The sequence below is a fragment of the Ursus maritimus genome, unplaced genomic scaffold (genome assembly GCF_017311325.1).
Source record: "Ursus maritimus isolate PB19 unplaced genomic scaffold, ASM1731132v1 scaffold_21, whole genome shotgun sequence".
Lineage (NCBI taxonomy): Eukaryota > Metazoa > Chordata > Mammalia > Carnivora > Ursidae > Ursus > Ursus maritimus.
In genome coordinates, this window is record NW_024424564.1 from 10670660 (window position 1) to 10695074 (window position 24415).

The 24415-nt window shown below is 36.8% G+C and overlaps 1 protein-coding gene across 2 annotated transcripts in view; it reads left to right on the forward strand.

The window, feature by feature from the left end:
• The first annotated feature begins 924 nt into the window (after positions 1-924).
• NUP107 (nucleoporin 107) overlaps positions 925-24415 on the forward strand; it is a 48320-nt gene continuing 24829 nt past the window's right edge. The window contains exons 1-11 of one of the 2 annotated variants that reach the window (XM_008684263.2): positions 925-1078; positions 2821-2912; positions 3403-3489; positions 4316-4431; positions 6618-6762; positions 10089-10192; positions 13593-13720; positions 14405-14453; positions 22406-22477; positions 22881-22969; positions 24134-24212. In XM_008684263.2, coding sequence (XP_008682485.1) covers positions 1071-1078; positions 2821-2912; positions 3403-3489; positions 4316-4431; positions 6618-6762; positions 10089-10192; positions 13593-13720; positions 14405-14453; positions 22406-22477; positions 22881-22969; positions 24134-24212 — 969 coding nt within the window. In that variant the 5' untranslated portion in view covers positions 925-1070. Of the gene's footprint in view, positions 1079-2820; positions 2913-3402; positions 3490-4315; positions 4432-6617; positions 6763-10088; positions 10193-13592; positions 13721-14404; positions 14454-22405; positions 22478-22880; positions 22970-24133; positions 24213-24415 lie in introns of those variants that run through there. The other variant, XM_008684264.2, reaches the window with a different exon arrangement.

Genomic DNA, 24415 nt, shown 5'->3' on the forward strand with positions numbered 1-24415 from the left:
TTGGCATCTGGTCGTTTATCTTTGTGATAACTCTCTGATAAAGGCGTTACCTCCATTCTACAGATGAGGGGTAATATGTGCAGGAGGAAGGTTCAAGCCTACATAGAGCCCCAAATCACTTTTCCCCTCAAAATGTCATGTGGTCTTAGTGGGAATCCAGTATGAAGAGGCCTTCCAGTACATTACCTAGGATTGCAGCAGAATATAAACGGGTAAGGCAAAACTTAAGACTGATTCCTTCTGGGCCAGAATATTCTAATTTTGCCTACAGGGGCACTTTGAAATAGAGGGCAATACCATCACCCTTTATGCTACTTTTGTATGTTTATTTCAAGTTTTTATTTAAATTTCAGTTATTACAGTACCTATACTGTAATATTAGTTTCGGAGAATTTAGTGATTCATCATTTACATATCACCCTTTATGCTTTTTAAGACAGGTGGTCCTTTTCTCCTTAATAAAGAAAAATACCAAGTAAAAAACAAACAGTCTGGATAGAATACAATTTCAAGAACTGTAGGGGGTTTACACTACAATTCAAACAAGGTGAGTACAGTGAGACTGACAGGGACCCCCCGAGGTGGAGGGCAGAGCCTGCACGTCTGAATTCCAAGTCCGAGGTTCCTTCTTACTAAGAATACCAGGAAATGACTGCACATTTCTCTAGACGTCAAGAGACGTCAAGTTTCCCTTTAGGATAACCTGGCGCTTGGACCACGCCCACAAATACCCGTCAGGCAAAGTGGCCGCAGCGCCTCAGCGCTAGACCCTTCAGGCACCGCCCCCTGCCCGGCCCAGCACTGCCGGCCCGGCCCGGCCCGGCCCGGCGCCATGACACTAGCACAGCCTTCGCGCCTGCGCAGGCCGGACCTGCGGCAGTAGGCGGAAGTCGTCGCGCGTGCGCTCGATGGGAAAGCTAGTTCTCCCTCCCTCCCCCTTTGCTCTAGGGAGGCTTTTCTGGGACATACTTCCGGGTCGAAGGTTTTGCTTCCGGAGAGCGGGAAGGCTGAAACGGGGTGATTAAACTGGAGTCGAGTTTGCGAGGTTCTCGTTGGGGAAGGCCGTGGCCATGGACAGGTCAGTTTGGTGGTACTGACTAAGCTCGGAGACTTGCCCCTCCTGCTTGTTGGCGGAGCGAAATAAGTGAAACCCGACTCTCAGAGGAAGCCGAGGAGGGACCGGGTGCTAACCTTAGGACTCCTTTCCTGGGCTGGGGGGCTCTGTAAATGATGGGAGAAAGGCAGCTTGGGTGGGGGTGAGTATAGACGGGGATAATGCCCTGCGTTCTCACGGCAGCTCTGCCATCTGTTTTGTGTTCTCGCGCGACATTTTTCGCTCCTGGGGTGGGCGGGATAAGAGGTGCCCGACATTCGAGATGCTGAGTGACCTGCCCGAGATCACAAAGCCAGTTTGTGAGGAAACTGGGTTCTCAACCCAGACTTCCTGATTACAAGTTCCAGCATCAGAGAGTTACTGAACTGAGTTGTTTCTATGACCGTGGCACTATGCTAGCCACCTGCGACATAGGTGAGTTATTCTATGCTCTTGGCCACGGGGAATTGGTTGTATAGTGGAGGAGACATCCGAGCAGTGCAAAGTGATGTGTTTTGATTGTTCTGTGAGAAGAGAAAATGAGGATGCGGGTTAAGTCTACCTGCCACGGGAGGTAGCAGGAAGAATTCTCAAAGGAGGTAACTTTCTAGTTGGTCTGAGTAATAGTGCCAACACGGAGTGCCTTAAACGCTTTAAGTATATTATTAGCTAATTTAATTTTCCTACAGTCCTTTGAGGATAGGTACTATGATCCTCTTTTCATACATAGTACTTGGGCTAAAAGAGCTTAAAAACTCGGTCACATTTAGGAAGCTAATAAATAGAAGAACCAAGTTGCCAACTTGAATCATTGTGTCTCCAGACTCCAGGAGGATTTCTGGTGAGTTCAGTGTTCACCAGGTGGATCAAGGGGGCGAATGTAGTCTTCTATAGAAGAAACAACATGTACAGGGTGCAAGAATATGAAAAGGAATGCGTTGTGTAGCCAAATGGTCACATGCAATATGTGTTTGTATGGGGATGTTCATTGCCGAATATAAGGCTGAACTGGTAAGTTGGGGTTAGATTGTAAAAAACAAAGGAAATTTGGACTTGATTCTGTAAGCCAGAGAGATTCTGGCTTCAGAGCTACCTGAAGGTTTTAAGTGGAGGAACAGCATATTGGATTCTTGTCTGAAAATACAGGCCTTTTGATTCACACAAACTACGTTCTAGACCTTGGGCTGAGAATGATGGGAGATCAGGGACACTGTGATTGCAATAGTACTGAGACGAGAGATACCTCTCCAACTTACCTGAATTCTTTTTCACTTAGCCTTCCATCTGCCAGTCCAAACAACAGAATTTTTCATAGTATCCCTGGTTTGAAACATTTTGGAAACTACGGAAGATCCTTTTAAGAGATAGTTCCTGCAATTTTAGGGAACTCCTCAAATTAACAGAGGAAAGACCTGCCTTCCTGAAGCAATTATGTAAAACAGTGTTATAATATAGATTCCAAGTGTTGAAATCATTCCATAGGCAAAAAATAACATAGTGAGTGCTAGAAACTCAAAGATGACTGTGCAGGAAAAATTTGAGAAGGACTTTGAGGGATAAGCAAGATTTGGAAACAAAGAGCACTGTCAACCAAAGATCAAAGACTTGGCTACTGGGACGATCTATACCTTGACTGACCCAGGGTCCTTTGCTCCAATCATGATAAAGTTCTTTGCAAATGCTACATTCTCTATTTCATTCACATGAACTTAATGATACTATTTTAGGAGTGGCTATGGAGAGATGTCTTCGCCTGTGATCCGGGAGGCAGAGGTGACTCGGACTGCACGGAAACAGAGTGCTCAAAAAAGAGTTTTAAGTATCCTTTCCATTTTAAGTATTGTTATACAAATTGCAATATGCTTGGAATCAGGATCATAGAATTTTCTTTTAATGAGAGATATTAAACACTCGCTATTATAATAAAATGCTGTGAAAATTAGTCTTTTAAGTCCCCAGATGTTATTTGGTAAATTAAATGCTGAAATACAATGAGGTTAAGATTTGTGTTACCCTGAAAATAAGGGTGTTCTGTTTTACTGCTATCATATTGTCATTAGCTTCCGCTGAGATTAGATATCCTTTTTTTAACTTTGAAATGTAAGGACCATGTGTAGTAATCTAAGATTGATATCTGAGAAATTAATTAGTAGAGGGAGTTATTTACTCTTTGCATAGAAAAAATGGTAGCCATAAAAACCTTGTTTTTAAAAAAATGTATTCCCATATTTTATTTGGTGTAAATATGGTTAATTCGAACTTAGTGGTGTCTTTTCTATGTGGAAAACTTTTCTTAACATTTCCTGTAGTTCGGCCATCCCAAGATGAAATTTTTGCCAATACTACACCAAGAAACCAGGTTATCCCTCGGACTCCCAGTTCATTTCGACCACCTTGTAAGATTTTTTGCTTTTAAAGCATTTAATAATAATAATAATATTAGCTATAGGTTAAAACTTACCATACACATATTTAAATATACTCTTTGGTTACAATATCAATAATTTAGGACAAATAATAATGATCGTGGTTACTGTTTGTTGAACTCTTACCATGTACAAGATACTGTACATAAATACACAATGACTATAATGTATTATCTCTATTTTGCCAAAACAAAGTGAGACTTGGGAAACTATTCAGTAAGAATAGCATGGCTGAGCAAATATGTAAGTAATGGAATCAGAATTCAAGCAATGATTTGTATACTTCAGAGCCTATACCCTGTATACCAAATGGCCTCTTCAGTACACTTTATAAAATTAGAATATGAAGAATCCATGGGCTTATTCATGTCTTTTTTTTTTTTCTTTTTCTTTTTCTTTTTTTTTTTTTTACCACTTGGTTATATTTTAACGAAAGCATCTCTATTTGCAGTAAAAAATTTTTCCTGATGGGCTCAGTAGTACCAAAAGCTGAGATTTAGAAAAATCAGTTAAATCTTTATATTGTGGAAATGTTAATATTTAAAGTATTTACTTAGAATCTCTGTAATTGAAAACAAAGTTATTGGGGCACCTGGCTGGCTCAGTCAGTAGAGCGTGTGACCCTTGATCTTGGGGTTGTGAGTTTGAGCCCATGTTGGGTGTAGTGATTACTTAAATAAATTTTAAAAATTAAAAAAAAAAACCAACAAAGTTATTGTTTGATTGATTGATTGTTTTGTTTTCATGATCACTGTTCATGCACTTTAGATTCTTTTTACTAACCTCTTATCTGTAGTTACTCCACCCAGCCGAAGCTTACTAAGGCATCCAGATGTTTCCTGCATTCTTGGAACAGGAGGGAGGTCTCCCCGGCTTACACAGTCTTCAGGGTTCTTGGGAAACCTGTCTATGGTATGTAGGAAAGCAGGGCTGAAAATTTCCCCCTTCGTATAAAAGTATGATCTTGAGCTGAAAAGCCTTTAGTGAGATTTGAAGTCCTAGTCATCAAAAGAGTAACTAGGTGATAGAGATTGAAATGGTTTTTGGTTAGGCTTTCAGAAAGCAAACCCTGAAGCATCTCAAGTCACAGATGGGAGCTGCAAAACCAAAAAGATTTAGATGCAGATAGAATGCCCTAATCTGATAGTCCGCTGATCCAAAGAAATAATTGGCGGGTTGCTGATAGCTATAAAAGCTGAGTCCTGTTTATTTTTTGGTTTTTTTTTTTTCTTTTTAAAGATTTTATTTATTTATTTGACAGAGAGAGAGAGAGAGCCAGCGAGAGAGGGAACACAAGCAGGGGGAGTGGGAGAGGAAGAAGCAGGCTCCCAGCAGAGGAGCCTGATGTGGGGCTTGATCCCAGAACGCCAGGATCACGCCCTGAGCCGAAGGCAGACGCTTAACGACTGAGCCACCCAGGCGCCCCTGAGTCCTGTTTTGAAACATAAAAGAGTAGGAAGCCAAGAGTAATGGATGAAGAGTAACATAAGGAAGAGAGATGATGGATTAAAGGAAAGAAAAGAGAAAATGTTGGGAAAAGTAGATGAGACACGCTTCAGGAATCACTGTGGTACAGTATTTAAAATAGAAGAAATGTCATATAAACTGATACGGATTGACTTGACCTAGGTGTTTAAAATATCCTCTAGGAAAAGAAAGGATTGTATCTGAGACAGCACAGAAGAGTTCTGTTGGAGTAGTGGAGTATGATGGCTAATTTAGTGCCGAAAACAAGATAAAAACGGGTCTTTTGTATTTGCCTCTATGCTTATTAAAAAGGCACGGATTTTTATACACACTTGAAATTGTCTAGATAAGGTGTTTTCTGAAGAATGGTTTTGCATGTTAAACCTCTCCTTAATCTTTAAAATATTTATTGTTGTCTTACAGATTTTGAGTGTTATATCTAACAATGATCTAACAATTGAACAGTTTTGCTCTGCATATGAATCTGGTTTATTTTGGCAGTGTTCACCTTATTCTGCTTGAAAACATGAGCTAACTGACTGCATCTGGTTTTAAACAAAAGAAGATGACTTATTATTTACTGTTTTAGAACTGCAAGATTAATAGTAAAATTCTTACTGTCTTAAAGCCCAAGACAGAGTAAATGTGTATTGATTATTATAAATATTTAGGTTTAAATATACATTTTTATTGTTGCTTATGCCTGGATTTTATTAATAAAGGCAGTTTTTTTCTTTTTTTTTATAAAGGTTAAAGTTTTTAAACCTTCAGATAGCTTTTTCTGCCTTAAAAAGATGGATTTTAAAGAAAGGTGAATTTTAAAAACAGGGACATGTTTTTAAACAGTTTAGACATGTCCAAAAATAGTAGAGTAAGCCCCACGTTCTCATTGCCCAGTTATCAATATATGGCTGATCTTTTCTCATCTACACCCACAAGCATTTCCCCTACATTACTTTACAACTCCCAGATTTCACACCACTTTACCCATAAATACTTTTGTATGTGTCTCTGAGACATAAGGGTACATTTCTTTAACACATCTGACACTGCATACGTCACACGTGCGTGCACACACACACACAGTAATTCCTTTATCATTTCAAATATCCATTCTGTATATATATTTTGTCATTATTGTATATATTTCATTAAGTGTCCACATTTCTTCAGTTATGGCAATTTTTTTTAAGTTGGTTTATTTAAGCTTCAAATAAACACATTGCATTTGCTTGATATGTCTCATCTTTTAATCTGTAAGTTCCTCCATCATCCCTTTTATTACCATTTATATGTTGAAAAAACTGGGTCATAGGTCCCATACAATTTCCCAATATTGAAAAAGTGATGTGAACTTAGAGCAGTAGGACTTACCTGTTAATATCAGCTTCAGTAGTACAAAATGCAATGTTTATTGCCTTTAAAAATATAGAGAGAGTAGTACAAAGAAGAAAACATTCATGAAAGGTGTGATTTCCTTAACAAATAGCCTGTGGTTCTCTCTTAAATATGAAAAACACAGATAGAGGTTTAAAAAAAATTTAGCAATATTAAAGTCTTTATTCCCTCAATGGGCAGTAGCTCATTCATTACTTTTCTGTATCTTCCCTTTTTTTTTTTTTTTTTTTTAGGTAACTAATCTGGATGACAGTAATTGGGCCACTGCATTCACATCACAGCGATCCGGAACCCTCACAAACACAGAGTCCCACAGTGTAACAGAGGACGTAACTCTCAGTGCTGTTATGTTACGTGAAGATGATCCTGGTGAAGCTGGTAAAATGGCTTTGAACTTTTTAACAAAGTAGACTCTTCCTTTACTAAGATGAAGGAAGCTGTCTCTTACTTGTGAGTGTCATTATAAAGTAGTTTTTGTTAAGCTGAGTAGTTCCGGTAATGCCTGAGCTGTTCGATGTGGTAGCTCTGGAACGTTGAGAGCCTCACCTTTGTTCTCAGTTGGAGCGTCTTGCTTCAGTGTAAATACCTGGTCAGGTTAGTAGACTAGGCTCATATCTTTAGTCTTTTCACATTTGTTCTGTTGGAAGAACGTGTCTTTTTCATTAGGTTTAGTTTTTATCTAATATTGTTGACATGTTTTGACGTGGACGCTAATGCTGTTTTTTTGTTTTTGTTTTTTTCAAGTAGTATTGTGACCTTTCTAGTTTTAGGTTGGATATTACCATTCCCTTGAGGAAAAAAAGTTTGCTTTCCATGTGTTTGTGTGTACTTGTTATTACATAAGTTCTTCACTTTATCATCATCATAAGCTAACGTAATAGAGTCAGTGTGCTTACGTCTGTGTGAACATTATCTTCTGTAACTGTCCATTAGAGTTACAATAACCGTTCCCGTTTGCGGGGACAGGAAACTGCTGCTCATCGTGGTTAACTGGCTCCAGCTCACCTGGCTAGGAAGTGAAGACACCAGGATTTGACACTAAGCAGTTTGATTTCATAGCCCTTCTCTTACATGGTGGCAACCACTGCTTCCTTATAGTATCTGCCAGTAATAAGTACTCAGATTTTGAGTGATTCAGAAATCCTTTGTACTGAATCTTTAAAATACAAAAAAATCTTCGTTTTTAGTATAATGGATGAGACCTTAGATATGATATAGCACTTTAGTAGAGTGTGTGTATTTTCCCTGAGTAGAACATGTCATCTTAGTGTCTGTTATAACTTTCTCAGCTACTTTGTTATGTGTTTAAAGTGCAATTCAGATATTTTAAAATTTGGCTCACATTTTCGTAGTAATTGTTGATAGATCAGATTACTACCTAACACATCTTTGGGCTCTTAAAAGACCTGTAGGTAACAAGAAAAAAAATAGATAACGTTGGACTACATTAAAATCTAAAATTTCTATGCATCAAAAGATACAATCTGTAGAGTGAAAAGGCAGCACACAGAATGGGAGAATATATTTGCAAATCTTAAATATCTGATAGGAGGTTAATATCTAGAATGTAGAAGAATTACAGCTCAACGACAAACAACAATGCAATTTAAAAATGGGCATAGGACTTAAGTAGACATTTCTCTGAAGAAGATATAAAAATGACCAGTAAGCATATGTTATGATGCTCAACATTATTCATCAGTAGGGAAATGCAAATCAAAACAGAAATGAGACTACCTCACATCCACTGGAATGGATACTACCAAATCAAAACAAAACAAACAAAAAACCCAGAAAGTACATGTGTTGGCAAGGATGTAGAAATATTGGAGCCCTTGTACATTATTGGTGGGAATGTAAAATTGTGCAGTGCTATGGAAAACAGATGGCAATTCCTAAAAAAATTAAAAATAGAATTACCATATGATCAGCAATTCTACTTTTGGGTATATGCCCCAAAAAACTGAAATCAGGATCACAAAGAGATTTGTATACCCATTTGTAGCCCCATTATTCGTAATAGCCAAAAGGTAGAAGCAACCCAAATGTCTGCTGATGGATGAATGTTTAAATAAATGTGTTATATAATACAGTGGGATATTATTCAACCTTAAAAAGTAAGGAAATTCAGACAACATCCTACCACATGGATGAAACTTGAGGACGTTTTGCCAAATGAAATAAGCCAGTGATGAAAGAAGAAATACTGTGTGATTCCACTTATATGAGGTACCTTAATTAATCAGACTCCTAGAAAGTAGAATGATGGTTGCCAGGGACTAGGGGAAAGTGAACAATGGAGTAATTGTTTAATAGGTACAGAGTTTAAGGTTTTTTTCAATTGAGATGTAACTGACATATAACGTTGTGTAAGTTTAAGGTATACAACATTGAATTGATGTGTTTACATATTGCAATGTGATTATTAGTGTTAGCTAACACCTCCATCATACCTTCACATCACAGAATTACCATTTCTTTTTTGTGGGTGAGAGCATTTAAGATATAGTCTCTCAGCACCTTTGAACTGTATATAATACAGATTTGTTGATTATAATCAATGCTATGCATTAGATTTCCAGAACTTACTCATCTCCTAACCGCACGTTTGTACCCTTTGACCAACATCTCATTTTCTCACCCCCTAGCCCTGGTAACCACTGTTTTACTTTTTGTTTCTATGAGTTTGGATTTTTAAGATTCCATGTGTAAGTGTTATCATACAGTATTTGTCTTTCTCTGTCAGATTTATTTCACTTAGCATAACATTCCCAGAGTCCAGCCATGTTGTTGCAAGTGGCAGGATTTCCTTCTTTCTCATGGCTGAGTAATATTCCATTGTATGTATATACCAGTTTTTTACCCGTTCATCTCGTGATGGGTACTTGGGTTGTTTCCATATCTTGGCTATTATGAATAACACTGCAGTGAACGTGGCAGTGCAGATATCTTTTCGATATCCTGTTTTCATTTCCTTCGGTTATATATGCAGAAATGAGATTACGGTTTCAGATGGTAGTTCTTTTTAAAAATTTTTTGAGGCACCTCCATACTCTTCTGTAGTAAGCTGAACCAGTTTACATTCTTACCAAGAGTACACAAAGTTCCCATTTCTCCACATTGCAGCACTTGTTATTTCTTGTCTTATTAATAATAGCCGTCCTGACAAATAAGTAAATAAAATCTTAAAAAAAAAAAAAAATGAAAAGGCTAGCCTTTCCCCACTGAGTATTCTTGGTTCCCTTGTCAAATATTAGTTAACTGTATATGTGGAAGTTTATTTCTGGACTCATCTTTTCCATTGGTCTGTGTGTCTTTTTTTAATGCCGGTATCATACTGTTTGATTACTAAAACTTTGTAGTATTGTTTGAGATCAAGAAGTATGGTGCCTCCAGCTTTGTTCTTCTTAGGATTGCTTGGGCTCTCCTGAGTTATAGTTTTCTAAGATGAAGTGTTCTGTGGGTAGATGGTGGTGATGGTTGCACAGCAGTGTGAGTGTACTTAATGCTACTGCATTGTACACTTAACAATGGCTAAGATGGTCAAGTTTGTTATATTTATCGTATCACAGTTACCATTTTTAAGAAAATACAGGAGTTAAAAAAAAGTTGTGTAGCTGTGTTTTTAAGTTTTCAAAGAAACAAAATTACCTAGGAGTATGTCACTTAACTTTTTTGTTCCTTTTCTTTTTAATGTGTTCTAGCATCCATGAGTATGTTTTCTGATTTCCTGCAGTCTTTCTTAAAGTACTCTTCATCTACAGTTTTTGACCTTGTAGAAGAGTATGAAAACATTTGTAGTTGTCAGGTAAGTTCATTTTATACCAAGTTAATTTGGTCAAGCTTCAGTACTCTTAGTTTTTTGAGCAGCCTCAAGCTATGAATTTCCATACTGTATGTAAGGGGGATGTCTTAGGGGTGTAGTGGCAGGAGTGGCATGGTTGGGAGGTTAGCCAGAGCAGCTCTGTTTTTTGCATAATGAAGGTCCATATAAGATTTCTTTGGGAACAAGAGGATTCTGCTGCTTTAAAAAAAAAAAATGAAAAATCCAAAATATGCAAAGAACTCTTAAAATCCAATAATTAGGAAATTAACAGTCTAATTTAAAAAATGGACATGGGGCTTCTGGGTGGCTTAGTCGGTTAAGCATCTGATTTTTGATCTCAGCTCAGGTCTTGATCTCAGGGTTGTGAGTTCAAGCTCCGTGTTGGGCTCCATGCTGGGCGTGGAGCCTACTTAAAAAACAAAAGAAAACAAAACCCCACAAAATATGTTAATAGACACCACACCAGAGAAGATACACAGATGGCAAATAAGCATATGAAAAAATGTTCAACATCATGTATCATTATGGAATTATAAATCAAAACAATGAGATGTCACTGTATACCTATTAGAATGGCAAAAATCCAAACACAACACCAAATGCTGGCAGGGATGTAGAGCAGCAGTAACTCTCATTCAGTGTTGGTAGGAATGCAAAATGGTACAGCCACTTGGGAAGGCAGTTTCTGTGTCTTACAAAACTGAGCATACTCTTATCGTATGATTCAACAACATTCATACTCTCATATTTACCAAAATGAGTTAAAAACTTATGCCCACACAAAAACCTGCATATAGATGTTTATAGCAGCTTTATTCATAATTGCCTAAACTTAGAAGCAACCAAGATGTCCTTTAGTAAGTGATTGGATAAGTCAACCATGGTACATCTAGACAAAGGAATATTGTTCGATGCTAAAACAAAATGAGCTATCAAGCCATGAAGAGACAAGGATGAACCCTAAATGCATATTACTAAGCTAAAGAAACCACTTTGAAAAGGCTACATACTGTGTGAATCCAACTATATGACATTCTGGAAAAGGCAAAACTTGGAGAGAGTAAAACTAGACCTGTGGTTGCCAGGGGATGGGGAAAATAAGGATGAAAGTGGAGTTGGGTGGATTTTTGGGGAAGTGAAACTACTCTAAGTGAGATTGTAATGTGGATACCTGTTATTCATTTGTCAAAACCCGTAGAATATACAATACCAGTGGGACGCCTGGGTAGCTCAGTTGGTTAAACATCTGCCTTTGGCTCAGGTCGTGATCCCAGTGTCCTGGGATCAAGTCGAGCATGTGGCTCCTTGCTCAGTGGGGAGCCTGCCTTTCCCTCTGCCTGCTGCTCCCCCAGCTTGTGCTCACTCTCTCTCTCTGACAAATAAAATCTTAAAAAATATATGTATATAGCACATCAAGAGTGAATCCTTATATAAAGTATAGACTTTGGGTGATAATGACAGGTCAGTTTTGGCCATTGATTGCTGTAACAAATGTACTGCTCTGGTGCTGGATATTCATAGTAAGGAGTGAAGTTGTATGTGGAGTCAGAAAGTAACAGGGGCGCCTAGGTGGCTCAGTTGTTAAGCATCTGCCTTTGGCTCAGGTCATGATCCCGGGGTCCTGGGATTGAGCCCTGCATCGGGCACCCTGCTCAGCAGGAAGCCTTCTTCTCCCTCTCTCACTTCCCCTGCTTGTGTCCCTTTTCTCGCTGTCTCTCTCTGTCAAATAAATAAATAAAATCTTTAAAAAAAAAAAGTAATGGGAAACTCTTTACTTTCCACCCATTTTTGCTGTGAACCTGAAACTGCTTGAAAAAATTGTCTATTTTATTTTATTTGTTTATTTATTTTAGAGAGAGAGAGCACGTGCACACCTGAGCTGGGGCGGGGGGAGCATAGGGAGAAGGCAAGGGAAGGGGAAAGAATTTCAAGCAGACTCTGCATGCTGAGCGTGGAGCCTGACGTTGGGGCTCAATTTCACGACCCTGACATCATGACCTGAGCCCAAACCAAGAGTCAGCTCCATAACTAACTGAGCCATGAGGTGCCTGTAAAAAAAATTAAGTCTGTTTTTTAAAAAAGGAAAAGGAGGGGCGTCTGGCTGGCTCAGTTGAAAAAGCATGCAACTCTTGGTCTTGGGATCATGAGTTCTAGCCCCACACTGGGTGTAGAGATTACTAAAAAAATATATATTTAAAAAAAAAAAGGCCTTCAAATAACTATTGCATTTAAGAATGATTAAAATAATAGCCAATATTTTGAGCATTTAATATTGTTTCAATAATCAGTCTCTGAATTGTTCCATTATAAAAGCAATAGCTTCATTAAATAACAAAAGCAATAATAATAACTTAGTGAATTACTGGAGTTAGGATTCCAATAGAAAATTTAATAATGGGAAGTACAGATAACACTTTTATTAAACATTGCCCAAAAGGAGGGAAAAATTGTGGTGGTAGTGATTCTTCATGTTCTGAATGAGAGCTCTCCTGTTTCCTAGTTCTTCTTGATAAGATAAGGAAGTACTATTCATAACCTTTGAGAAAGATTTCCTTTACCCTGTGTCCTTAAACTTTCTGATAAACAATTTTGTGTGTGTTTCTGGAGAGAACATCCGTACTTTTCGTTAGATTTTCACACGTGCCTCAACCTGAAAAAGGTTAAGAACTGTTTCAGAACAAGGAGGGACTTTGGTTAGGTTTTGGTTAGAAATGACAATGTTTTAGTACCAATCTTTTTTTTTTTTTTTTTTAAGAGAGTGCTTGCACGTGGGATTGGAGGAGGGTGGGGGTTGAGGGGGAGGGGGATGAGGGGAGGGGAGAGAGTCCCAAGTAAGCGTGGAGCCCGACTAGGGGCTCGATCCCAAGACCATGACCCAAGCTGAAATCAAGAGTCAGGTGCCCAACTGACTGAGTCCACCTGGCACCCTGTACTACCAATCTTAAAATGTTTTTCTTGATTTGTTACATGGTATTAATTTTTCAGGCATAATTTGAAGATATTTTTAATTTTCATTGCTATGCTATTAGCTCGTGTTATGAATTTGTCAGGTATACGTTAGATTTAGCTTATCTCCTGGGTAGGTATACAAGAAGAAAAAATGTACCCATGGCCATTATTGTTGAATCTGAAATCTAGAGTATGTTAAAACTTTTACATATATACTCACATAAACATACCTTAGTTCAAAGGCTGTTTCTGGTGGGAATGTTATATTTCATTCAATTAAAAAAAGGCAATAGATAGGCAGGAACAATTTATAATATAATGTGTGTGTGTATTTATATATGTATATATTTAGTTTTAGCACCATGCAGTTGAAGAATACGAAGTTATGACTCGGAATGGTAGAAAACCTCTTTACCTCTGTGTTTTACGTCAGGTGAATATACTGAGTAAAATAGTGAGCCGAGCAACACCTGGACTTCAGAAGTTCTCAAAAACAGCCAGTATGCTCTGGCTTCTTCAACAGGAGATGGTCACATGGAGGCTGCTGGCTTCCTTGTACAGGTACAGTTGTGTGGGACTCATCAGTGAAATAAACACAAGGTGACCAATACGCAAATTAATTTAAAAGTTAGAGTAGGATGTGTTTGGAAATAGGTTCTGCTATTTTTGATATTTATCGTTTCTAAAGCCTTGTCATTAGATCATTGGCAGGGTGAGTTAGGAGGGAGGAGGGAAATACTAGGTCATAAAGCTGCTAGCTCCCAAGAATGTATGTATTACAATTTAAGGAAAGTGCTGAAAATATTGCAATGCTTAGGAGAGGATAGGTAAGAACTGAAAAACTGACGTTATGTCAAGCGGCAGTCTGAAAGAAGTTAACCATTTCATTCTCAGATGCTCAGTAGTTTTGGCTCTCTTTCAGTTGCTCTCTCATCATGATGAGAAAATCTTGAAAGAAAATCAGATTACTTTTGCCATGGGAAAACATTATATTCAAAGGTTAGGTATGTGCATCAGGAGGTAGCCATGACAGACTTTTTGTATATTCTAGTATCAGTTTTGTTCAGGTGTCAGTTACAGATCCAGAAGGTATTTATTGTATCTTTATCTTTAAAGAATGATTAAATTTGTTGGGAAGCTCATTTGTTTATGCTGGCTAGAATGCTGGTTTGTGTATATGAATAGTTTAAAAGGTGATTTCATATATAAATTACGGCTTTTTCATTTTGTGTTATTTTTCCTCAGAGACAGAGTACAGTCTGCATTGGAAGAGGAAAATACATTTGCAGTTACTGTAAGCTTAAAATTAATTTTTTCCTCTATAAATATTTAAAAATTGAAATGGTTTTTAGTAATAGAATTTTATTTTTGACCATCTTGAGTTTCTTCATTTTAAAAATTTTACAAGTAAATAGAGGATATCAATGTCATAAAATAATCAAATATTGATTTATATAATAGAGTAAAAAGGTAAAGGTCGTCCTTTTTTATCTCTCTTACTCTTCAGTCTAACAGCTTGCTACCAGACACTTTTCTGTGAATCCTTATGTCTACATACACATAGTTTTTTTGTTTATTATTAACATATAATGTGTTATTTGTTTCAGGGATACAGGTCTGTGATTCATCAGTCTTACACAATACACAGCACTCACCGCAACACATACCCTCCTCCCCAGTGTCCATCACCCAGCCACCCCATCCCTCCCACCCCCCCTCCATTCCAGCAACCGAGATTATTTCCTGAGATTGAGAGTCTTTTATGGTTTGTCTCCCTCTCTGGTTTCGTCTTGTTTCAATTTTTCCTCTCTTCCCCTATGATCCTTTGCCTTGTTTCTCAAATTCCACATATCAGTGAGATCATATGATAATTATCTTTCTCTGATTGACTTATTTTGCATAGCATAATATCCTCTAGTTCCACCCACATCATTGCAAATGGCAAGATTTCATTTTTTATGATGGCTGCATAATAGTCCATTGTATGTATATACCACATCTTCTTTATCCATTCATCTGTTGATGGACATCTGGGCTCGTCCCATCGTTTGGCTATTGTGGACATTGCTGCTATAAACATTGGGGTACAGGTTCCCTTTCGAGTCACTACATTTGTGTCTTTGGGGTACATACCCAGTAGTGCAATTGCTGGGTAGTAGGGTAGCTCTATTTTCAACTTTCTGAGGAACCTCGGTACTGTTTTTCAGAGTGGCTGCACCAGTTTGCATTTCCACCAACAGTGTAAGAGGGTTCCCCTTCTCCACATCCTTGCCAACATCTGTTATTTCCTGACTTGTGAATTTTAGCCATTCTGACTGGTGTGAGGTGGTATCTCATTGTGGTTTTGATTTGTATTTCCCTGATGCCAGGTGATGTGGAGCACTTTTTCATGTGTCTGTTGGCATTTGGATGTCTTCTTTGCAGAAATGTCTGTTCATGTCTTCTGCCCATTTCTTGATTGGATTATTTGTTCCTTGGGTGTTGAGTTTGAAAAGTTTTTTATAGATTTTGGATATTAGCCCTTTATCTGATATGTTATTTGCAAATATCTTCTCCCATTCTGTCGGTTGTCTTTTGGTTTTGTTGACTCTTTCCTTTGCTGTGCAAAAGTTTTTTTCTTGATGAAGTCCCAGTAGTTCATTTTTGCCCTTGATTCCCTTGCCTTTGGTGATGTTTCTAGGAAGAAGTTGCTGTGGCTGAGGTTGAAGAGGTTGCTGCCTGTGTTCTCCTCAAGGATTTTGATGGATTCCTGTCTCACATTTAGGTCTTTCATCCATGTTGAGTCTATTTTTGTATATGGTGTAAGGAAATGGTCCAGTTCCATTCTTCTGCATGTGGCTATCCAATTTTCCGAACACTATTTGTTGAGATTGTCTTTTTTCCATTGGATATTCTTCCCTGCTTTGTTGAAGATTAGTTGACCATAGAGTTGAGGGTCCTTTTCTGAGTTCTCTACTCTGTTCCTTTGATCTACATGTCTGTTTTTGTGCCAGTACCATACTGTTTTGATGATTATAGCTTTGTAATAGAGCTTGAAGTCTGAAATTGTGATGCCACCAGCTTTGGTTTTCTTTTTCAGTATTCCTCTGGCTATTCAGGGTCTTTTCTGTTTCCATAAAATTTTAGGATTATTTGTTCCATTTCTGTGAAAAAAAGTTGATGGTATTTTGATAGGGATTGCATTAAATGTGTAGATTGCTCCAGGTAGCATAGACATTTAACAATGTTTGTTCTTCCAATCTATGAGCATGGAGCGTTTTTCCATTCTTTGTGTCTTTTTCAATTTCTTCCATGAGTATTCTATAGTTTTCTGAGTACAGATTCTTTGCCTCTTTGGTTAGATTTAATCCTAGGTATCTTATGGTTTTGGGTGCACTTGTCAATGGGATCGACTCCTTAATTTCTCTGTCTTCTGTCTCATTTTTGGTGTATAGAAATGCAACTTATTTCTGTGCATTGATTTTATATCCTGCCACTTTACTGAATTCCTGTAGGAGTTCTAGCAATTTTGGGGTGGAATCTTTTGGGTTTTCCACATAGAGTGTCATATCTGCAAAGAGTGAGAGTTTGACTTCTTCTTTGCCCATTCGGATGCCTTTTACTTCTTTTTGTTGTCTGATTGCTGAGGCTAGGGCTTCTATTACTTTTTTGAACAGCAGTGGTGATAGTGGACATCCCTGCCTTGTTCCTGACCTTAGGGGAAAAGCTCTCAGTTTTTCCCCATTGAGAATGATATTCACTGTGGGTTTTTCATAGATGGCTTTTATGATATTGAGGTATGTACCCTCTATCCCTACACTATGAAGACTTTTAATCAAGAAAGGATGCTGTACTTTGTCAAATGCTTTTTCTGCATCGAGAGTAACATAGGGTTCTTGTCGTTTCTTTTAATAATGTAGTGTATCACATGATTGGTTTGCGGGTGTTGAACCAACCTTGCAACCCAGGAATAAATCCCACTTGGTTGTGGTGAATAATCTTTTTAATGTACTGTTGGATCCTATCGACTAGTGTTTTGGTGAGAATTTTTGCATCCACGTTCATCAGGGATATCGGTCTGTAATTCTCCTTTTTGGTAGGGTCTTTGGCTGGTTTTGGGATCAAGGTAATACTGGCCTCATAAAATGAGTTTGGAAGTTTTCCTTCCATTTCTATTTCTTGGAATAGTTTCAGAAGAATAGGTATTAATTCTTTAAATGTTTGGTGGAATTCGCCTGGGAAGCCATCTGGCCCTGGACTCTTGTTTGTTGGGAGGTTTTTGATTACTGCTTCAATTTCCTTGCTGGGTATGGGTCTGTTCAGGTTTTCTGTTTCTTCCTGGTTCAGTTTTGTAGTTTATAGTCTCTAGGAATGCATCCATTTCTTCCAGATTGTCTAATTTGTTGGCATGAAGTTACTCATAATATGTTCTTATGATTGTTTGTATTTCTTTGGTGTTGGTTGTGATTTCCCTTCTTTCATTCATGATTTTATTTATTTCGGTCCTTTCTCTCTTTTTTTTTTTTTGATAAGTCTGGCCAGGGTTTTATCAATCTTTTTTTTTTTTAAAGATTTTATTTATTTATTTGACAGAGATAGAGACAGCCAGCGAGAGAGGGAACATAAGCAGGGGGAGTGGGAGAGGAAGAAGCAGGCTCATAGCAGAGGAGCCTGATGTGGGGCTCGATCCCATAACGCCAGGATCACGCCCTGAGCCGAAGGCAGACGCTTAACCGCTGTGCCACCCAGGCGCCCCGGGTTTTATCAATCTTAATAATTCTTTCAGAGAACCAGCTCTTAGTTTCATTGACCTGTTCTACTGTTCTTTTGGTTTCTATTTCATTGATTTCTGCTCTGATCTTTATTATTTTTCTTCTCCTGTTGGGTTTAGGCTTTATTTGCTATTCTTTCTCCAGTTCCTTTAGGTGTTGGGTTAGGTTGTGTATTTGAGACCTTTCTTGTTTCTTGAGAAAGGCTTGTATTGCTATATACTTCCCTCTTAGGACAGTCTTTGTTGCATCCCAAAGATTTTGAACAGTTGTGTTTTAATTTAAATTTGTTTCCATGAATTTTTTTAGTTCTTCTTTAATTTCCTGATTGACCCATCCATTCTAAAGATGCCCTTTCTAACTTTCCTCTTGTGATTGAGTTCGAGTTTCAAAGCATTGTTGTCTGAAAATATGCAGGGAATGATCCCAGGCTTTTGGTGCCAGTTGAGACCTGATTTGTGACCCAGGATGTGATCTATTCTGGAGAATGTTCCATGTGCATTAGAGAAGAATGTGTATTCTGTTGATTTGGGATGGAATGTTCTGAATATATCTGTGAAGTCCATCTGGTCCTGTGCGTCATTTAAGCCCTTATTTCCTTGTTGATCTTTTCCTTAGATCGTCTGTCCATTTCAGTGAGGGGGGTGTTAAAGTCCCCTCTGATTATTGTATTATTGTCAGTGTGTTTCTTTGATTTTTGTTATTAATTGGCTTATATTATTATATTAATTGGCTTTGTTATTAATTGGCTGCTCCCATGTCAGGGGCATATTTACAATTGTTACATCTTCTTCTTGGATAGACCCTTTAAGTATGATATAGTGTCCTTCTTTATCTCTTATTACAGTCTTTGGTTTAAAATCTAATTTGTCTGATATAAGGGTTGCCACCCCAGCTTTCTTTTGATGTCCATTAGCATGATAAATGATTTTCCATCCCCTCACTTTGAATCTGGAGGTGTCTTTGGGTCTAAAATGAGTCTCTTGCAGACAGCATATTGATGGGTCTTGCTTTTTTATCCAATCTGATATCCTGTGTCTTTTGATTGTAGCACTTAGCCCATTTACATTCAGTCATACACATAGTTCTTTTAATGTATAGTATGATCTCATTTGTGTACTATACTGAGTTTCTGTTTTATTCATCAATATTTGGGTTTTTTTTCATGTCAGTTCTTATAGATTTACCTTATTTTATTGTAATATGCCAGAGTATACGTGAACCATAATTTTTTCAGACATTCTGATGGACATATCTAGCTAGTTTCCAGTATTTCTGCTATAGCAATCAGTAATGCAATGAACATTCTTCATATTTGTATATTCCGAAATTTCCTGCATTTCCAGAAGTGAAATTGTTGGGTCAAAGTTTAATAGACTGTCACAGTGCCTTCCCAACGGAATGTACAGATGGTGGGTAAAAGTGTTTATTCTAATATCAATAATTTGATGTTGCCAGTTGGAGGGAAGGTGTATTACTTTAATATGCATATCACTGAGCATTAGCAAGGTGGAGGGTTCTTCATTCTTACGCATTAGTATTCTTATACAAATTCTATAGTCATATCCTTTGTTCATTTTCCAATTAGTGTTTCCTCTTGTATATGTTACAGGTCGTTTTCTGTTACTTGTCTTTCAACTTTGTTTAAGGGATCTTTGTCAAGCAGACAGTTCCACTTTTATGTGCTCACATCTGTCAGGTTTTCCTTTGTCATTCATTATCTTGTGTCTTGTTAAGGAAGTCTTTCCTACCCATTTTCAAAATATTCTCCAATGTTTTCTTCTAAATCTAAATCTTATTTACTGTATAATCAGCTCTTGGAATTCACCTGGAGTAAGTTTGTCTCTGAAGTAAGAAAGAGATTTAACTTTTTCAAATGGCGTCCATTTAGTCCAACACCACTTATCAAACAAATGTATTTATCATATTTGTATATAGATCTTTTCTTTCATTGATCGATTCATTTGAAAACCAGTATTATGCAACTGATTCTCTAGTTCAGAAGTTTTGATATTTGGCAAGGTAAGTCTCCCTCCTCATTTAAAATTATACATTTTTGCACACTTTTTTTCCAGCTGAACTTTACAGTTTTCATTTCTTTTAAGTCCTATTGGGATATTTATTGAAATGGTATTGAATTTGTAAATCTGGGGAGAAAGGACGTCTTTACATGTTGAATCTATTTATGATCATACGTATCTCTCCATTTATTTAGATTTTTTTAATTAACATATAATGTATTATTGGTTTTAGAGGTACAGATCTGTGATTCATCAGTGTTAATATAATACCCCATGCTCGTTGCATTACATGCCCTCCTTAATGTCTGTCACCCAGTGACCCTATCTGTCCACTCTCTTCCATTTACTTAGATTTTTTATAGTTTATATAAACTCTTCTCTATAAAAGTCTTTATGAATCCTATTGTGAATGAACTCTTTCCTGTTACATTTTCTAATTAGTTATTAGTGTCAAATAGAAGGTTAATGATTTGTGTGTAGTGCTCATATTTAGCCATTTTTCTGAACTCATACTAGCTCCAGTTGGTTTTTTCATTTGATTTTTTTGAGTCTTCTACATTGGCAGTAATTGTCTACACATAGTAAGTTTCCTTTAATCCTTCTAATCTCTAATTTCTTTTACTTGCTTATAACATTGATTAGGAGCACTCGTACAGCATTGAATTGTATTAGTAATAGTAGGCATCTTTTTCTTATTCCCGACTTTTGATAATGCTTTTGTTTTATTGCAGATTAAGGGTTTTGTTAACTAGCTAAGAGTTGGGATGGGTATTGAATGTAATCAGGTGTGTTTTAGCTTCCATGAATATCTGCCTTAATTTATTAATGTAATGGCTTGCATTTTCCTAACGTTATCTTCAAGTTGGAGAAACTCTGTTATGATACATTCCTAAATATACTACTAAATTTTATTAGCTAATATTTTATTGAGAACTTTTGCCAAATGTATTTTCTTTTTTTGTGACTTATCCTTATCTAGTTTTGGTGTCTGAATTATGTTAGCTCTCCAGAACAAGATCATAGATCTCCCATCATTTTTTCATACTCTGTTTGAAGAACATAGAAACTACTTGTTCTTTAAAGACTTGATAAAAATATGCCTTTAAGATCATAAAGACCAGGGTTTAATTGCTTTTTATTTTCTGATTATAAAAGTAATTCATGTTTGAAGTAACTATAAATCAAAAAAGGAAAAAATACATACACATTTTTATAGTAAATGATTTCAGTCATACATGTCTATTGTTAATCTGCTCTTTCACCTAAAATATTTTTAATATCTTTCCAATCCTTTAATATATTTGTTCTACAAACTCTGTTTCATTCCAGTCAAGTGACATGCACATGTAGGAAGATTATCATATATTTGGCTATTTATTGAACTTACTGGTTTTAATAGTTTTCCATTGATTGTTTTATTTTTCTATCTACAAATAGTGATGACTTTCCATACTTATTACTATTTAGTTCTTTTTCTGATTTTACATATTAGCTAGAACTTTCAAAGTAAAGTTGAATAATTACAGGAATTCTTTTCATCTTCTTGGTATTATTTTTCTTATTTTTATTTGTTTTAAAGATTTTATTTGAGAGTGAGTGCGAGTGGGAGGGAGGGGCATAGGGAGAGGGGCAAGTGGAGCTCCCCACTGAGCACAGAGCCCAAAAATGGATGGGGCTCAATCCTGGGACCCCAAGATCATGACCTGAGCCAAAGTCAGATGCCTACCCAACTGAGCCACCCAGGCATCCCTGTCTTCTCGATTTTATAGGAATGTCTCTCTATAGTTATCGTTTGTTATAGGCTTCAGCTATATTAGCAAAATATTCTTCTATTTCTAATTTCTGAAGATATTTTTATCAAGTGACATTTTGACATCTATCAAGGTGTTCACATTGCTTTTTCCTTTAACCTACAAATAAGATGAATTAATTAATAGATTTGACCCATGCTTCTACTGGTCACAATATCTTACTTTTTGATATACTGTTTAATATTACTTGCTAATATTTATGTGAAGTTGTCTTTTAAAGTCAGTCTTAAGACCCTTAAATTGTCAAGTTTTATTACCTATCAACTTCTGCTCTGTAAAGTGAAAAGAGTCTAAAGTTTTTAAATGTTCACTTTCTGATAATGTCACATGACTACATACTGCCATTTATTAAGATTTTGTTTGTTTGTTTCATTTTGTTCTCTGTTTCATTTTTCCCCACAACATCATCTCTGGGGAAGTAACGTTTTAAAATTCCAAGTGTAGCCAAAGAATTAAAATATCAGGTAAGAGCAGCTGCAAATTGATCTAGCAGTTTGAAATTTACTTACGAAAATTTTCCAAACATGAATATACAGATTTATTGTATGGTTAAATGTTTATGGGTAATTAAATATAATTATGTTAGATTCACTTTTCCTTTTCTATTGAAATAACATTCTTAGAGCATCTTTTTTTTTCTTTCCTTCAAATTATTTTTTTTAATAGGCTCTTAATGCCAGTGAGAAAGTGGTGGTGGAAGCATTATTTCAGAGAGATTCACTTGTCCGACAAAGTCAGGTATGACTAGAACTTTGAAATATTTTTTTAATGAAACATGGAGAGAAGGTAAATGACATACAAAGAACTGACTTTTTAAATTTAAAACATTAATTTTTTTCTTTTTGATCTCTTTACTTGTAATTAAAAGGCATTAAGAACCTATTCTTCAATTTTTGAGTAATGGCCCTAGTATTTGCAGGAATAGCCTTTTAAGAACTGTATTATTCCTATAGAAAATTTAATTCTTTTGCCATATCTGTATATCTTTTTTAAAAAGATGGTTGGAAAAATTGTTAATTGGTGTTTTTTTAAGCAGAAGCCTTTTTTGAATTGAGAATTGGAGTACCACTTCAAATAAAACACTAACAGATTTTTTAGTTAATACTCTTTTTTTTTTTTTTTTTTTTTTTTTCTTTCCTAGCTGGTGGTGGATTGGCTAGAGAGCATTGCCAAAGATGAGATTGGAGATTTTTCCGATAATATTGAGTTTTATGCAAAATCAGTGTATTGGTAAGTTACTAAACATTTATTCTTGAAGTCACTTAACATTGGTTTTGTTTATTCATCTTTCAACAGATATTTATTCAATTCTTACTGCTTATTCAGTCTGTCAGCAAAACAGATAAAAACTCTGCCTTTATGGTGTTCTAATTGTTTAAGAGAGACCAGAAATAAATATTTAGCCTGTTGGGTAATTAGAGTTTTTAAAAAACTCCTTTTGTTACTGATCAGTGGAACAGACTATAGAACCCAAAACCAGACCCACACTTAGATGGTCAGTTGCTGTCCAATAAAGGCATTAAAGCAATCCAGTGGGGAGAATGAATGTCTTTTCAGTAAACCATGTGGAGAAAACTGGATATCAATGCAAAAAAAGGTCAACCTTGACACCTCCCTCACACCATACCCAACATTTAATTCAGGGTGGATCACAAAAGCTAAAACCACAGAGCTTTTAGAGGAAAACATAGGAGAACATCTTTGTGACTTGGGGCTAGACAAGAGTTTCTTAGGTCATAGGAAGCAATAATCGGGGAAAATTGGACTTCATCAGAATGAAAAACTTCTCATTAAAGACATCATTAAGAAAATGAAAGGGGGCAAGCCACACACTGGAAGAAACAGGTAAGACCTGTAGCCAGTAGAGAGCTACAACTCAATAATAAAAAGATAATGCAATAAAAAGGGCAGAGATTTGAACTGATATCTCACAGAAGCGGACAGATGAATGGCCAATAAAGGCAGGAAAACATGTTCAGCATCATTAGTCATCTGAGCTAAAATGCCTCTTTCTCTTTAGCATTTTTGCATGTTTTTCTGAGTTTGTACTCTCTTTTTCTTACTTTGACTTGATTTTATTTTTTTATTTGTTTATTTTTTTTTTAGTTTTATTTTTTATTTTTATTTTTTTTTAAAGATTTTATTTATTTATTTGACAGAGATAGAGACAGCCAGCAAGAAAGGGAACAACACAAGCAGGGGGAGGGGGAGAGGAAGAAGCAGGCTCCCAGCGGAAGAGCCTGATGTGGGGCTCGATCCCAGAACGCCGGGATCACGCCCTGAGCCGAAGGCAGACGCTTAACGACTGAGCCACCCAGGCGCCCCTGATTTTATTTTTTTTAAATAGACCTACTAAAATTCCTCCTATAAAAACTTTCGTACTTTTTCTTGCAGGGAAAATACCCTGCATACCCTGAAACAGAGGCAGCTACCTTCCTACATAGGAAGTGTCCGTCCCCTTGTCACTGAATTGGTAAGTTTTTTTGAAATGAAAGTTGTCTTCAGGTGTCCGTGATTGTTTTTGGTTTTTGTTGTTGTTGTTGTTGTTTATTTTTATTTTTTTTAAGAGTTATTTATTTGTTTGAGAGAAAGAGTGAGAGAGAGTTTGAGAGGGGAGGGGGTTGGAGGGAGAAGCAGACTCCCTGCTGAGCAGGGAGCCCGATGCACGACTCAATC